Raw genomic sequence first — 15446 nt, 5'->3', positions numbered from 1 at the left:
AAAACATCCACCCATGTCTGCACTGAACTAAAAGGAAAGGAATTTGTCCAGACTGTCAGGAAAGCAGAGCTGGAGGCCCTCGGAGCACGGGTGGGGTGGAGAACCCTGTTGCTGTGGGAGGAGGGTGAGCCCAGCTTGGGCTACTGGGGTGCAGCGCCTGGAAAGTATCAGGACATTCAGGGAGACCAAGGAGGAGCCTGACGAGGGAAAAGAGATTTGAGAAGGGGACAAGAGTGTAGTCAGAAAAGGGGGACAATCAGAAAGGGAAGACAGAGTTGGAGGACAGTGAGGAGGGTTCCTAAGTCGTAGTATCAGAAGCCTAAGGTCCTGAAGGACTCCCGCAGCTTTCCCAGGCCTGTCATTTCCTTGCAATTCCCTGGCCAAGGAATGAGCCAAGCCCGATTCTATCACCCCATCCAAGTGTCCCTTACCCCAGAACCAAAGAAAGAGGCCCCACGCTTGCCTCCTGCTTGCTTCAGGGCTGGGCCCAGTCACCAAGCAGGCACTTGTTGTAGCAACAGTCCCTGAGGACCCATCCTGGGAACAGAACTGCCATCAGCACAGATGGGGGAGCCAGGGGAGCCAGCCCCTCCAGCCCCCAAGTTTGCCCTGGGCCTAGTTGAAAGCCGCTCTGTAAGTCTGCCCCACACCCACTGGTTCTGGGAGATGGGTCAGCTGCAGGTGTGTAGGGGTATGTTGCCAGGCAACCAGCAGAGGCATTCCCAGAGCCTGTATGAGTAGGAGGTAAGTGGGGGAGGGCCAAGACACCACTCCTAGATGGTCCTGGTCTCAGGAACTTCCAGTGAGGTTCCCAGTCTCAACCCAGGCCACTAGAGCCCACACCCGAACCCAGAGAAGATGGAAAACAGGCCTTTGGTGGGAAAATGCCCTTAAGTGAACACTGTCTCTAGTTAACTTGAACCCCAGCTATGGTGTCCTGAAGGTGTAGCCCCAGACCTCAGCCTGTGCTGCCAGGCTCATATGTGGGCTTTAGGGGAAGCAGGCCAGGGCTGCAGGCCAGGGCTTGGGGAGGTAGAGTGGGGTTAATGATGGTGACCTTTCTCACTCTAACCCCAGAGGTCCATCCCAGAAGGCAGCACCCTATAGTGTACAGATGAGTGAACACGGACAGGGGCTCCTGGTAGTCAGTGGACAGCATCTGAGAAAGACAGAGGGAAAGCCAGGTTCTGGCCTCACCCTGTGAATATTATCAGAGGCAGGGGAATAAGGATGTGACCAACACGGAAGGGTTCCTTATGATAGGGTGGTCAGAGTCACTTTGGGGAGAGCTTTGTCCCCTCCACAGCCCCAGCCCCAGCGCTAGACTTCCCTTGTCTGAGGGCAAGGGCTAGGTCAGCTCCAAATTGCTACCAGCAAAGGCAGGACCATGAGCCAAACCCCAGAGGAAGGCTGACACTGGCTTGGGGGGTAGGGGGAGCAGGGTTGTTCTGGAGGAGGACCCAGAGGGGAGCCTTGAAAGCTGGGTATGACTGAGGGAGACCTGGGGGCAGGGCATGGGACCATGTAGTTAGATGGCACCTTTCAGAAAGCTCTACACACCTCTGTGCCCATTCTATCCTCAGCCCCACGGTCCTGGCCTGGTCCAATGAGGCAGCCTGCCTCCTGTAGGGGCCAATTAGACAGGGGCTGGGGTCAGGTGCAGGCCAAGGCCCTGTAGACCCTCAGAGTTTCAGGAAGGTAAGCACAAAAGCTTTCTCTAATGCTTGGGAAGGAAAGGAACAGAAGACAGAAAACACAGTTGTGCTTCTTTTGTTTCTTTGCTGTAACCTTGGACAGAATAAAGGAGCTACTGTGTCCCCATCCCTGGGAGAGCAATATAGAGCAAAGGAAACTGTTTGCAATAGCACTTTGCATGGATTCGTTGCGGTTCAGAGGCCCAGCTGTTAGTCAAGGGAAATTATTTGATGAACACGATTTCAGATGAATAGGTCCTCTATTCTAGAACCTGCTGTGGCTCCCATCTGCTCTCTGTGCTAAAGCAGAGCTCCTGGGGCTGGCTCCCTGGACACAACCCACCCTGGATAGTTAGGCGGGCTGGAAAAACCGGGTCTGCTCCAGCTCTCTGGCCATCTACCTGTGTGCTGTGTTGTCCACCTTTGTGCTATGATATCCACCTGTGTGCTATGCTGTCCACCTGTGTGTTATGAGGTTCACCTGTGGGCTATGATATCCAAGCCCTTGCATCTGTGCTGGCCTCCAGGCCCCTGATGTTCTCACATTTCAAATCCCACATCATCAACTCAAGCCCCACCTCTGCCTCAGAGACCAGGCTCTAAATCTAAAGTTTCCCAGGGCCTTCCTGGGGGAAAAGGACCGCAGGTATAACCTTAAAGACTGGGCAAAATTGACAAAGGCCCCAGAGCAAAGGATAAGAACAGAAGGCTGGATGAAGTCCCATACCCACAATAGCCCAGGGTTTCGGCTTCATGGTCATGGCCTTTGCCTGGCCAGAGACACCTCTCTCATCTCTGGCTTCTTATTTAGTTCCGGAGGTAAGTGGTGTCGATGCATGGCAAGTGCCCGCACTGCTACCGGCATCTTTCTAAGGATAAAGACCTCCCGATCCCAACAGAGCTGAGCCGGGGCTTGGGAAGCTGGGGTCACTTCAGGCAGTGACAGGCAGAAAAGGGACCACCGAGGCTGTTGCTCCACCGTGGTTTTCTCACCTCCAGCCAAAGCCCTGATGCAGAGCTGGCCTGCCGCAGTCCTCCCCAGCGCTGCCCTCTGTGTGGTGGATTGCAGGGCTGCAGTCCCCCATTAGGCCACCGACTGTTGCCTGATCCCCAGCTCTGGGCTTCAGGGGCCCCGCCCAGCCGATGGGGTATTTGAGGGCCCTTGCCTGACCTCTGGTGGTAAAGTTAGAAAGTGAGTAGAGCTGCTGAGGCCATTGGTTCTAGGCTAATTGTCACACCCACAGTCAGCAGGAAGGAAGGTTGTTGTTGTTTGTTTGTTTGTTTGTTTGTTTGTTTTAACTGGGTGGACTGAGGATAGAGGGACCAGGACTCCAGTGGTACTAGATGTTCCTGTGAGCACAGGAACTGCCCAGCCACACTGAACTTCAACCCCTGGGACAACACTAGCTTCTTCCAGCAAATCTCAGGGCACCTATCCCCAGCACTGGTTCCTTGGAGTGAACTCCAAGCTCCTTGTTCTCAGGAACTGGGCAAGGCCAGTGCCAGTTTGTACAAGCTGAAGGTTCCTATTTTATTTTAAAAAAATGGGATTCGTTCTTTTATAAAGTTCTAAACATGACAAAGTTAACAAGGAAGGTCTCTGGCATCCGGAGAGACCCACGGAAGCTCTATGTGTCAAAAGATGACAAGGTGACAGGAACGGTGGCTACCTGAAAGAGACAGGAGAGCAGGGAAGTTATAAGCCCTCTGAGAAGCTGTGGGGCTGTGTGGGTTTGTCCCTGGTAGTCAGCCATGCGTGTTGGGTTAGGGGTGGCTGCCGGTCAGAGCAGGCAAAGCCTCTAATGTGTCCTTGGTGGACATGACTTGGAGGCTGGGGTAGAACATTGAGGCTGAGTTAGCATGGCCCCTTCTCCCCCTGGTTATCTGGACTTCTCCCAAGGAAAACAATGGGCACTGGGAGAGGGGAAGAATTTCAAGAATTTCCCCACTTCCTAAGGGTCTCCAAGGCCACCATCCAGTTTACTTGGGGTGTGGAGGGGAATGACATAGGGCACACACTTAGATTCCACCTCTCAGTGAGAGGAAGAGAATAGCATTTCAGCCTGTCCTCCACCAGGGAGGAAGGCTGAGAGGACCCAGCTCAGGAGCTCAGGGAGCCTGACGAAGCAGCTGGCTGTGTGGAGAAAACAGATGGCTGGGAGCTACGGTGGGCAGCCAGAGAGTCAGTGCAGGGTAGAGCTTCAGGCTTCCACCAGGCCTGGCTCCTGGAGCTCCACAGAACACTCTTCACAAACATCCAGTTGTACCTATGCCCCTTAGGAATGAAGCAAAGACCAGCCAGCCCTTCCTCCTCTGGGCCAGCTTCTTCCTCAGCAAGGGGAGTGGGATGGGACCTCTAGGTTTCCACCTGGGCGGAGTGTTCATGGCTATGTTGCTTGGATAGAAGAATTTTCTCTCTTTGCAATGATTTGGGTACACGTGGGAGAAGGATAATGTTTTCTTCTCAGCTGTTCTCTGTTCACAAGGGCCAGCCTCAAGTGTCTTCTTCTGTGGGAGAAGTTAAGATATGGGTCTTGTTCCAAGCTCTATCCCATAACCTTCCCAAGAGCTAACAAAGGACCCAGCTGAGGTTTAAGAATTGCTGTGTGACTTCAGGCACCTCTCTGGCTTCTATGGACAATTCTCAGCAGAGGGCACCCATCATGACCAGGGCAGGTCTGAGAAGGACATGTGGGTCACCTAGAGAAGGGACGTGTGTTCTGGCAGGACTAGATATTTCATGAAACACTCAGCTTTCTCTTCAACACAAGCTGTGGTGAAGCCTTGGCCTCTTCTTGGGACAAACTGGAAGCAGAGCATTGGCGGGCGGCGGCTGCCCTCTGGCGGCCATGAAGACAAACCACACACCAGCATCTTGTGTCAGCCAGCAAGGGCCATGGGGCCTAACTAAGCAGGGCTGCCGAGCCCAGATCCCTGCACAGCCTTGTCACCACTTTCCACAGCCTCAGCACTCTTCAGGGGGCCCTGTGGACTTGGCTGGGCCATCTGGATTTTGCCACTCCTCTTCCCCTCTGGCGGCTGTTCCCATCTTGAGAGCCCTCACTACCTGCCACCAACTCCTCTGTCTCCATTCCCCAACTCTGAACATCTGCTTGCTCCCTCCGCTGGGCCCCACACTTTTATCCTGCCTTCATCTTGCCCACTGCTTCTCACCCAGCACTACTCTTGGCCCCTATAGCCATCTATCCCTAGTAGATTAGCAGCCAGCAAGTCCTTATTACAGCCCTCCAGCGTGGGCCCTTCAGTTTCCTGCAGCAGAGACCAGGCCCCTGAGTCCACTTCTCTGGCTTGCCCTGCTGCTCTCCTCATTCCTCCCCTCCCCACAACATCTCCTCTGCCTGGAAGCCCCTCCCTCAAGGTACCACCTGCCCATACTCTGAGAGCAGCTTAGGTCCTCATTGCCTCCAGGAAGCTTTCCAGGTTTCCTGAGCTGGGAGGGACAGGCCTGCTGGAAGCCTCTTCTGCCACAGACACAGGAAGTGTCTGCCACCTCCTCGATGTAGAGCGGACCACTGTGAACAAGGACTGTCTAGCTTAGCTCTGGTCAAGGTCCCGCGTGGCCCAGACCTGTACATAGTGGCACTCGGCAAGCCTTGCTTTAGGCACACCACTTCCAGCCTCAGTTTCCCCTTCTGCACTGTCGTGGCACAAGGGCTATTCTGACTATATGAATTGGTGGTTACCAGGGGTGTGTTTGGAAATCTCCACTGGGTGATATGCTTCAGACTTTACCATAAGCACTGACTGGGATCTGAGCATCTTCCTTGGGCTTTTGTCAGAGAATCCCCACCTTCCTCCTTGGTGGAAATGGGTCTCAGTCCAATAAACTGGGCCTCGTCATGTAAGCAGAATTTCTGGGCCTAGGGCCCAGGGCCATTCTGGAATAATATTTTTGAAGTATCTTAAAGTGAGTTGGGTAAGGGAATTACTATCGCCAGGCACTCTAGTGCCAGGGCCAGGGCTAACTTTCCTACTGTCCTCCTGTCACACTAGGGGGCTGATTTCCCATTATAGACAGCCACCCTGGTTCCTGGGCCCATGAGGTGGCATGGCTTCAATAAAGTCTGCCAATATTCCTGGACAGTGGGGAAACTAGAGCCTGGTGCTCTCATTTCTCACCCTGGCAGGCTCTGAGGGTCAGGGCCATAGTGGGGAGTATCAGTGGATGAGCAGGGTGCAAGGGGTCCTCAGGGTCAGGCACAGTGGCATTTGAGTAATGGCCTCTGAGGACATGCCTGCCCCTCCCCCAGGAGGCAACAAGAGAGCAGGACCATAAAGACAATCTGGAACATGGTGTCCTGTGTGTTTTCAAGGCTGGGATGTGACGCAGAACGTGGCCCTGAGGGCAGCCTAGCTGCAGACTGTGGCCAGAGATCAGGGCTACCAGCTTAAACCTTGTGGTCTCTCAGGCCCAGCTGTGCTGCTTGACCATACAAATGGGGCCACTGAAGTCCCCACAGAAACAGAGCACTGGCCAGAGTAGAGAGGGTGAGCCAGGAGCCCACGCTGTCCCCCTAGGGAAACCCCACTCCCAGGGTGAACAGACAAGGATGAGCTAAGCTGCTGGGAAGGAAGACAGGGCTCGTCTTCAAGGGGTAGATCCACTGATCCACCTGGGATCCACTGATCCTCCTCTAGAAGGACCTGCTGGCTGAGGCAGGGGGCCACCACACCAGAAGCCAACCTCTCCCTCTGTTCTTTCCTTCTTTGTCATGGTCTCTGTTTTCTTCATCTGTGGGGGATGGTATAAGTGGCAGAGCAATGCTTAATTCCCCCACACTGCAGAACTATAGAGACAGGTAACAGTGGGACCTTAAGGATAATCCCCTGAATGGGAAGTAGGCTGACCAGAGCCTACAGGATGGGTCAAGGGACTGACAACCTCTTGTCCAGGATTCCTTCCACGTGCATGTCTGCATCCCATCCCAGTCAAGGTCAGGACTGTGTTAACGGCCCACAAGCTCTCTTCATTTCACAACAGTGTGGCATTCTTTCTGTATAGGGATGAGTAATTCTAGGACATTCCTTATAACCAGACCAGACACTAGGGAAGTCATAGTGTTCAGACTGTGCTGCATTGAGCATCCTTGAACGTGTTTTCTTGAACATGTATCTGTGGACATGGGAATGTGTATGGGTCAAGGCAATAACCCTGCAAGCTAATAGTCTCCTTTGGGGCTGTTGTAATCAGGACAGGATGATAAGAAGTTGAGGCAGGCTAGGGAAGGACAGGAGCTGAATCTCCTCTGTTGAAATGGCAGAGGCTTCCTCTGGCAGAGGTCTGGACTCTGGATCCAGTCAGTCATGGGCTGCGCCTGGAAGTGAAAACCAGCCAGTGGAGAGGAGCCAGTAAGCCCTGGGTGGTGAGAAAGAAAGGGGAAGGGTCTATGGGGTAGAACAGCCATTGAAACAGAAATGAGACAGACTGGGAATGGCGTCTCCCTCAACACCTGCACAGCCCAACTTGAGCTCACAGCAACATGTGGGCCTCCAGGAGGTCCCAAGCTCCACACATGTTCCTGACTCCAAAGTGTATGTGTGTGTGTGTGTGTGTGTGTGTGTGTGTGTGTGTGTGTGGTCTAGTCCTCGTGCAGGGTCTGTTGGAGGATACCAGATGGGCAGATAGCTGGGAAAGCCACAGCAGATGCTAGGGAGATAGAGCCAACACCGGCACCAGTCAGAGGGACTATAGCCAGAAGGCTAGACAGCAGTGGCAGATAACAAGTGGTCTCCGGTACGTTCCTGCTGACTGGAGACCCCCTCTCCTACAAGCTCTGCCCCAGCATGCAGCAGGTGGGAGGCTATAGCTGGGATATAGCCTGATCCCCCTAGGCAGAAGGAGACCGGGGAGAGTTAGATATAGAGTTGTGCTTTCTGAGGTCTGAGAGCCAGGCCTGTGAGGCCCACCCACAAGAGCAAGGCTTCTACAGCCTGGAAGTCCACAGGCAACTCAGAGAGCTCATTTACCTCCTCCCTATTCCCTCCCAGGCCCTACTCTGATTGTTTCTCTTCCAGGACCTTTCTGGCTTGTATCTTGGATCAGATAGATAGGCAGATAGATAGGCAGATAGACAGATTGATAGATAGGAGAGTCTTAAGATACGGCCTGCTTGGAACTTGTAGTAACAGTACAGAATCTGACTGACAAGAAAATTCAGGGCTCACGATACGCTTAGTAGGTAAAGTGCAAATGCAGGGTCTCTTGTTTGATGCCCAGAACAATGTAAATGCCAGGCATGGAGATTTGGGTGTTTGTGATCTTAGCATGAGGGAAATAAAGACAGGAAGACCCATGGGACTCACTGCCCAGCCAATTTAGACTAATAGATGGGCTCCAGGCCAATGAGAAACTGCCCTATTTCAAGGAGTGGATCTCATTCCTGAGGTTGACACCCAAGACTGAGCACACACATGTGCCCACACAGGCACACACGTAAATTTGTACAGACATTTGGCTTGGTTGCCTTGTGCATATATGGACAGACTTAGTTTTGTTTTGTGTCTCAAAACAAACAAATAACAATAACAGGCCCAAGCGCCAAAAGGCTTGAATTTCAGACCCTGATTTTACTACCCATTACTCTTGTCACTGAGTAGGTTGCTAGCCTCTCTGGGGCTTGTCCTCAGTTTCCTCCTCTGTAAAGTGAGAGTGATACCTATCTCATAGGGTTTTGGGGAGTTGAGTGGAGACAAGCATTTAAAGCACTTAGTAGGAGGCCTAGGATGTGGGAGAAGCCAAGGGCACATCAACACTATGATTAGTGCCCTTCCAGACCTAAGTTGGCTTCCTGTCCCCATCCTCTGCACCTCCCCCATCTTGTATCTGGATCCTGACTTTGACCTTGAGTCCTTACCTGAGTCTTCAGGGTCTACTTGGTGTCTCTTCTTGGATGCTAGGCTGTTTGGGAAGCTGATGGTAGATCAGCCCCCAAGTGGCTTTGGTAGGCAGTCTAGGAGGCTCCTCCTGGGAAGGAGTTGGGTGAGAAGAGGGAGCAGGTAAGAGAAAGTGAAGAAGTAGTTATGGTTTACTCAGAACCTGGAAACGTGGCTCTTGGGAGTGGCTCGCTGTGGGTGCAAATGTAGAGTGGGGTCCTGGGGCTGGGGGATCAGGGAAGGGTTCAGCTGAGGATTCTGGGATTATAGGAGATGAACAATTACCGGCGGGCCATGCAGAAGATGGCAGAGGACATCCTAGCACTGAGGAAGCAGGCCAACATCCTGGAGGAGGAGAACCGCATGCTGAGGAGCCAGCTGACACAGCAGAGCATAGAAGAAGAGCAGAGCAGAGCTGAGGAGGAGAACCTGGGTAAGTCTTTGGAGACCTGCTGGGGCCCAGGCTCTGGGCTGAGCACAGCCCAGGGCTCTTCCTGTTCACTGTCAGGGTGGTAGGGAGCTTTCTCCAGATGTGTGTCCTGTATCAGGAGCCCCCTACTTCTCCCACCCCTCCCACTGTAGACACACTTGTACAACCTGCCCAGCTGCAATGGCTTAGGGAGGGAAACAGAAAACCTGGGTTGAGCTCCAGAGCTGGAGTGCCCTTGCCTCTACCTACTCTTGAGCCAGCGTCTTCCCACTCCAGCCGAGTCCATGAAGCAGAACCTACTGCTGAGTGAACTGGATATGAAGAGGCTGCGAGACAGGGTGCAGCATCTGCAGAACGAGCTGATTCGGGTAAGCCAGGGCTTGACAGGCAGAGGGGCAGAGCCTCTGGGCAGAGTCCTGAGAAGTACCCAGAGCAGAGAGAAAGCAGGGAGGGAAGCCGGCCAGTGCAGGGTTCCGCAGGATCCCACATGTGCCCTTGTGGCTGGGGCAACTCCCAGGTACCCACTCACTTCCACCCTGCAGAAGAATGATCGCGAGAAGGAGTTGCTGCTTCTGTGCCAGGCCCAGCAGCCACAGGCTGCACAGATAAGGAGGTACCAGGACAAGCTGCAGAAGATGAAGGCCCTGGAGGACACTGTGAGGCACCAGGAAAAGGCAGGTGCCGGGGCAAGCTGTGGAGGAGCAGCAGCAGCCTAGAGGGTGTGGCGCTCTCAAGCCAGCCCAGTCTTGGTCTCTGTCGCCAGGTGATTGAGAAGATGGAGCAGATATTGGAAGAAAGGCTCCGGGAGAGGAAGGAGCCAGCCCCATCAAACAGGCCACAGGAGAAGCCTAATGTGGGTGGGTCTGCTCCCCAGTGTAGATCAGAATAAGTGATTTTCCAGCTTTTGTCTCGCCCTGCCCTACCCCCAGCTTCACGAGAGCTTTCAGAGAGGGGCCAATGCTCTATTTTGTCTGTGAGCTAGAGAGAGATGCCCAGCATAGCATGACTCCTCTCTTCTCTCAGGTACTAAGAGCTTCCAAGGTGCTCAGAGCCCTCCTTCTGCCAGGAAGCCTCTTAGGACACAAGACAGGTAGAAAGAGACTTCAACCTCTAGGGTTGAGGCCCCATGAACCACAGGCACAGAGAAAGACTTCCCATGTGGACGACCTCATAGGCAGCAGTCCCCAAGTCCTTAGCTTCCTCACCACTTGGCATCTTTTCTATTCTGCCTCCACAAAGCAAACAGACAAAACTAAACTGATGGTATCAGTTTATTTTCCCCATTGGTGTAACCCACAGCCATCCACAACTGCCAATCAAATATGGCTCTGGTAAGCAGAAAGGAACAAGATAACACTTTATCAGGTTCGATCATCTCCCTGGTCATGTGGGGACATGCTCTGTATGCCTGGCCCTGGGCCATTGATGGTTAGGCACTGGGTGTCTGAAAGTCTTTATAAAACAAGGAAAGTCTTAGGGAGCCTTAAGTCACCTAGAGTCTATGTAGGGTGACAACCAGCTCAAAGGACCAGAGAGTGGCCAGAGAGACAGATACAAGGACAGATGAGTAGGGAGAGATGTGGGGAAAACAACAAAGTAGGATTCTAAATAGCCTGGGATGACAGCCTGAGGGACGTGGACCTGACTCCATTGATAGCTTGGGAGCAGAACGGCGCAAAATGCTAGAGCAAATAGGACATAGAAGCAACAAAAGCTCATCTCACAAGCACTTGTGGCCATGTTCACAGCCTTCCCCGTGTTCACAGCCTCTGGCATTCACCTGGGCCCCACAGGAGAGAACGTGGCTGTTGATCTTTACTCCATGCTGCTGGCAGAAAACACGAGGCTGCGGGCAGAGCTGGAAAAGAACCGCCAGCAGTCAGCCCCCATCATCCTGCAGCAGCAGGCCCTGCCGGTAAGAGCTGCCAACATGGGCCTAGCTTGAGCCTTGCCGGTACCGGTCAGCAGGTACTCACCCCACAATCATCCCCAGCATGGGCCAAGTTAAAGATTCAGCCAAGAATCTGGGCTTCCTGGAACCCAACACCTCTAAGAACATTTATACTTGGTCTTTGCACGTGCATTCCTAAGGTGAATGTCTAACCTTCATCTGGCATCCTGGGAGAGAGCAAAGCTCTAGCTCACCCTTGACCCCTGAACCCTGATTCCACCTGTCACCTGGCTTGCTCCCACCTGGACACCCTCCCACCATGGGACTCTCAGAGCCTTCTGGGATTGCTGCAGCCTTGGAGAGCCCATTTCTCCATCCCAGGTGGATCCCAGGGAGTTGGGAGCAGGTGGAGACTTGGCAGAGAATCTACAAGACACAAATGGCCCAGGACACTCCAGGTGCATAGAGACCCTGCCAGCACAGGTGGGTGTCCTGGGGGACTGCTCCACTGCCATGCTGCTTCAGGTGCCCCTGCTGTATACAAACTCAAAGCCAATATTTGGAGTTATGGTGGCAAGAGGACACGGGTGAGTGTTTCTCTTCATCCCAGGAAATGAGTTCTGTTTGGAATGTCCCAACACATAGGCAGCCAGATAAAGTATGAGAGAAGGGCATCCTGTGTTTTGGTGAGCCTTCCCTCTGCTAAAAGACTCCCAGCTCAACCACATTCTGGGTATGGAAAGGGACTCATTACTGCATCTTGCATAAGCAGCTGCTATGTTAAAGCTTCCTGTGGGAGCTGGGGGTGTGGCTCAGCTGACAGAGGGCTTGTCTATATCAAGCCCTGTGTTCGGTCCTCAGCACTTCGTAAACCTACACATGCCTGTAATGCCAGCACTCAGGAGATGGAGGCAAGAGGATCAGAAATCAAGGTCTCACAACATAGTGAGTTCAAGGCCAGCCTTGACTTTATGTGATCCCACCAAAAAGAAAAGAATTTTTTTAATGTTAGATTCTTTGAATCTGAATAGGAAACAACACAGGGAAAAAGTGTGCCTCTAGCCCTGTGAAGATCTTAAGGAAAAGGCCCTGACCCGGGAGTGAGGCTTTGTACCTGCAGCTGAATTTGAACTCCACCCCTGCCTGGTTTTCCTTGCAGTACACTTATGTTTCCTCAGCTCTCATGGCCTCAGCTCCCAGTGAGGGCCTTACATGACTGTCTGCTTCCACAGGATCTCCTTGGAGGTACTTCAGACAAGTTTAACCTCCTGGCCAAGCTAGAACAAGCTCAAAGTCGGATTTTGTCCCTGGAAAACCAGGTAAGGTGGCTGGGGTTGATCCGGCCGGAACAGGCTCACTGTTCAGCCTATGACCAGGGACAAGGCTTAGCATGCAAGTAGGGTCAATGCTCAATGTCGGACTATAGAATTAGGGTTCAGTATGTGACCAGGTCAGCCTTGTGAACAGATTCAAAGCCTGGTGTGGACTCAGCTCAGAGTGTGGACCCCATAAGGACTGTAGAGAAGATCCAGCTGTGTCTCAGGCCGTTTGGTCCCTCACCTCTACTGCTGCCTGAGCGTTGCCTTTTCCTAGAGGACAGGCCCAAACTCTGTTCTAGCTCAGGAGGAGGAGCCCTGCTGAGTGCTGGTGTTCCAATTGCCCCTTTCCATGTCTACAGCTGGAGGACTCAGCTCGCCGCTGGGCACGAGAGAAGCAAAACTTGGCCATACGGCTTCAGGAGCAACAACACGGCTTTGGAAACCTGCCAAACTCCATCATCACAGATCAGCCTGTGAGTGACCTGGCAGAGAAGTCCCTGGAGATCTAGGTGATAGGCTAGAAGCCATCCCACCCCCAAATCACTGGGCCCCGAAAATCTTGGGGGATAGGTCCTAAGCTAAGTATCAGAAGTCTTGAGCTGAGGTCCTACTGTGAGCAAAGTGGATACTCAAGTGACACATCTGAAGGAATAGGAATGTCACCAATATGTCTCCTTTCCTATCCACTGTGGTAGACTTCTGGGATGAGATCACTGTGGATGAGAAAGGGCTTACACAAGCATTACTAGAATCTCTGGCTCTACTCTGGCATCACACATGGATACAATAACTTGTGCCTCTTCCCACCCAATTTCTTTTTGTTGTTGTTCTTCTTCTTTTGGTTTTTCAAGACAGGTTTCTCTGTGTAGCCTTAGTTGTCCTGGACTTGCTTTTGTAGACTAGGCTGGCCTTAACCTCACAGAGATCCACCTGCCTCTGCCTCCCTGAGTGCTGGGATTACAGGCATGCACTACCGCACCCAGCTGAAAAACCTTTTTTTTAAAAAAAAAAAAAAAAAAAAGGCAGCTAAACAGAGAAATCTATTGCACTAGAAATTGGCAGCCAGGTATGGTGGTGCACACTTTGTGGACCAGGCTGGCCTTGAACTCAGATCTGCCTGCCTCTGCCTCCCAAGTGCTGGGATTAAAGGAGTGGTTAGCTGCCTTAATAGATTTGCATCACCTACATCCCAGGAACAAATAGACCACCCACAGCTGTCCCCCCACGAGGCCTGCCCTGGGGACTTCGCGCCCTACAATAAAAGGTCCTGACTCTCCTACCCTCAAGCTAACAGTACTTTTCTTGCTGCCAAGGCTCTACCACCCATAGGCAGAACCTAAAGGATGAGGGCCTTCCAGGGAACCCAGGGCTACTTCTGCAAGCTCATCTAGCCCTAGGGACCCAGAGAAACCAGGCATCTACCACCTGCAGGGATAAAACAGCCTCCAAAGCTATTCAGAAGTCACAGCCTCCTGGGTTTTGGATCCTCAGAAGCATGGCCTGCCAGGCAAGATACCCTGAGGCAATGTGCCCTGGGAATGGGGATGTGCTCATCTGCCCTACTTTGTATGTCTCAGAATGCTGGAGCGGCCACGGATCTCCAGCAGCCCGCCAAACTGGAACCCTCACTGCCCTACTCAGACTTGAAGCCTAACAGACTCCCAAACTCCCAGACCGAGACCGCTAACCTCTAGGAGCCCTGAGCCTGGAACAGGCCTCCTTCCCCATGTGCTGGGGAGTCACCCTCCCCCAAAGATGTCTTTAATAAATGCTATAAATTAATAAGCATTTGCCTCCTTCCTGTTGTGGGCGGCTGGCGGCAGACCAGTTGTTCTTTTTATACCCAGCTTGGGCTCTGGGCTCTCTGAGGCTGTCTGACCTGGAAGGCAGTAATGATCCCCAGAGAGTGTTGAGGAGAGGGACCATGGACACTGGAAATATGGTGTCTGAAGCCGAGCTCTGTGTAAGACAAGAGAGAGGCCATGTTTCCTGTCAGCTCCCAACCTTTCGTGTCTGATAGCCTTTAACTCAGGCTTCGGTCTTCAGAGTCTCTTTCTATGACACCACTCAAATATCGCATGGCTGGCAGAACTAGTGGGTACAAATGCAGTCAGAGGCAGAAAGTCATGAGGGTTGGGGCCCTGGCTGGCCTGGGTTCTGGGTATGAGCATCCTAGATGACTCTTGGTGACTAGAAATCTCTCCGAACTCTAGATTCTTCATCCACCCCATGCAGAGCTGTCTGCCTGAGCAAGGTGGCCCTTTCCAGCACTGACAGTTCTGAGAGGAAAGAAAGAGCATGAAAGACAGAGACATGGAAGGAGAGTCCTAGACTAGCGAGAAGCAAAAGACTCAAAAGTAGACCCAGAAACTGCAATCTCACCAGCAAGGGCCAAGCCAGCTTGGCCTCTGTTCTGAGTTGGCCTAGCCCTCACCCCTATTTTCAGGACTTAGACTTGGGGAGCCAGGAGCCAGCAAGGATCTGGCACATGGTCATGGCAAAACTTGATAGACCTGGCCTGGGACAGATTTTGATCTACACTCCATCCTGGGCTCTTAGAATACATCTCCTTGTAGCATGAAAATAGACATGGAGCATGCCCCAGGAAAGGTAGGCAGAAGGTAGGGGGCCTGTAGGCCTGCTGTCTTCCGGCTCCATCTCACATCAGCCTTTTACCAGCATATTTCACCACAGGCCTCAGCCATGCCATGCTCAAGGCAGAGAAGAAAATCCTTACAACCGCTAAAGGGGCTCCTACTGTGGTCAGCCAAGAAGAACCCCACCCCAGCCTCACCTTGCGTACAGTTCCTCCCAGGACAGGGTCACCCACATTGCTCAGGCCCCTCTGCCACGGCAGAGTTCCTTGGGTCCACTTTCATGGTTCCTAGCCTGACAGTACTTCATTAAGACCCCCCCGGGGATCTTAGAGTAGATTCTGCTAGCTCCTGACCTGCTGAGGGCAGCCACAGTTGAGCTAGAAGACTGCTTCCCATTTCCCTACGTGCCCCTCATCCCACAGTTGACCAGGGATCAGGATGTATCTCCAGGGGGACAATAAATGTCTTAGAAGTCTGACAGAGATAGAAAACACTCCTCAGAGTTCATCTGTTTATTACTCTTCTGGGTAAGTAAAGAGGGAGAGAGGATGAGGGAAGGGAGGGCACAGCTAACCTAGGTAGGCACCCACAAAGTGCTGAAAACCATCCAAAATGAACAGC

The 15446-nt window shown here is 52.7% G+C and overlaps 1 protein-coding gene across 3 annotated transcripts; it reads left to right on the top strand.

The window, feature by feature from the left end:
• The first annotated feature begins 564 nt into the window (after nt 1–564).
• Ccdc33 (coiled-coil domain containing 33) lies at nt 565–13993 on the top strand. Of its 3 annotated transcripts, none has more exons than XM_055622120.1 (10): nt 565–633; nt 8859–9021; nt 9295–9386; nt 9561–9692; nt 9782–9875; nt 10767–10933; nt 11291–11392; nt 12142–12228; nt 12588–12701; nt 13806–13993. In XM_055622120.1, the coding sequence occupies exons 1-10, from the start codon at nt 565–567 to the stop codon at nt 13920–13922; spliced, it is 1137 nt and encodes a 378-aa protein (XP_055478095.1). In that variant the 3' UTR covers nt 13923–13993. The 3 variants fall into 3 exon arrangements, with proteins under 3 accessions (XP_055478095.1, XP_055478097.1, XP_055478096.1); XM_055622122.1 differs by lacking the exon at nt 13806–13993 and adding an exon at nt 13660–13722; XM_055622121.1 differs by lacking the exon at nt 11291–11392.
• The last annotated feature ends 1453 nt before the right edge of the window (nt 13994–15446 follow it).

The sequence above is a fragment of the Psammomys obesus genome, unplaced genomic scaffold (assembly GCF_907164565.1).
Source record: "Psammomys obesus unplaced genomic scaffold, mPsaObe1.curated_primary_1811, whole genome shotgun sequence".
Taxonomy (NCBI): Eukaryota; Metazoa; Chordata; class Mammalia; order Rodentia; family Muridae; genus Psammomys; species Psammomys obesus.
The sequence above is the reverse complement of the archived record's forward strand: the minus strand, read 5'-3'. Positions and strand labels throughout refer to the sequence as shown.

Excerpts from the sequence above, each read along its gene's own strand:
- Ccdc33 (XM_055622120.1), top strand. The coding sequence starts at position 565 with ATGGGGGAGCCAGGGGAGCCAGCCCCTCCAGCCCCCAAGTTTGCCCTG. Across the intron at positions 9,022-9,294 it reads AGCTGAGGAGGAGAACCTGG|CCGAGTCCATGAAGCAGAAC; the intron begins GTAAGTCTTTGG and ends TTCCCACTCCAG. Across the intron at positions 10,934-11,290 it reads TGCAGCAGCAGGCCCTGCCG|GTGGATCCCAGGGAGTTGGG; the intron begins GTAAGAGCTGCC and ends TCTCCATCCCAG.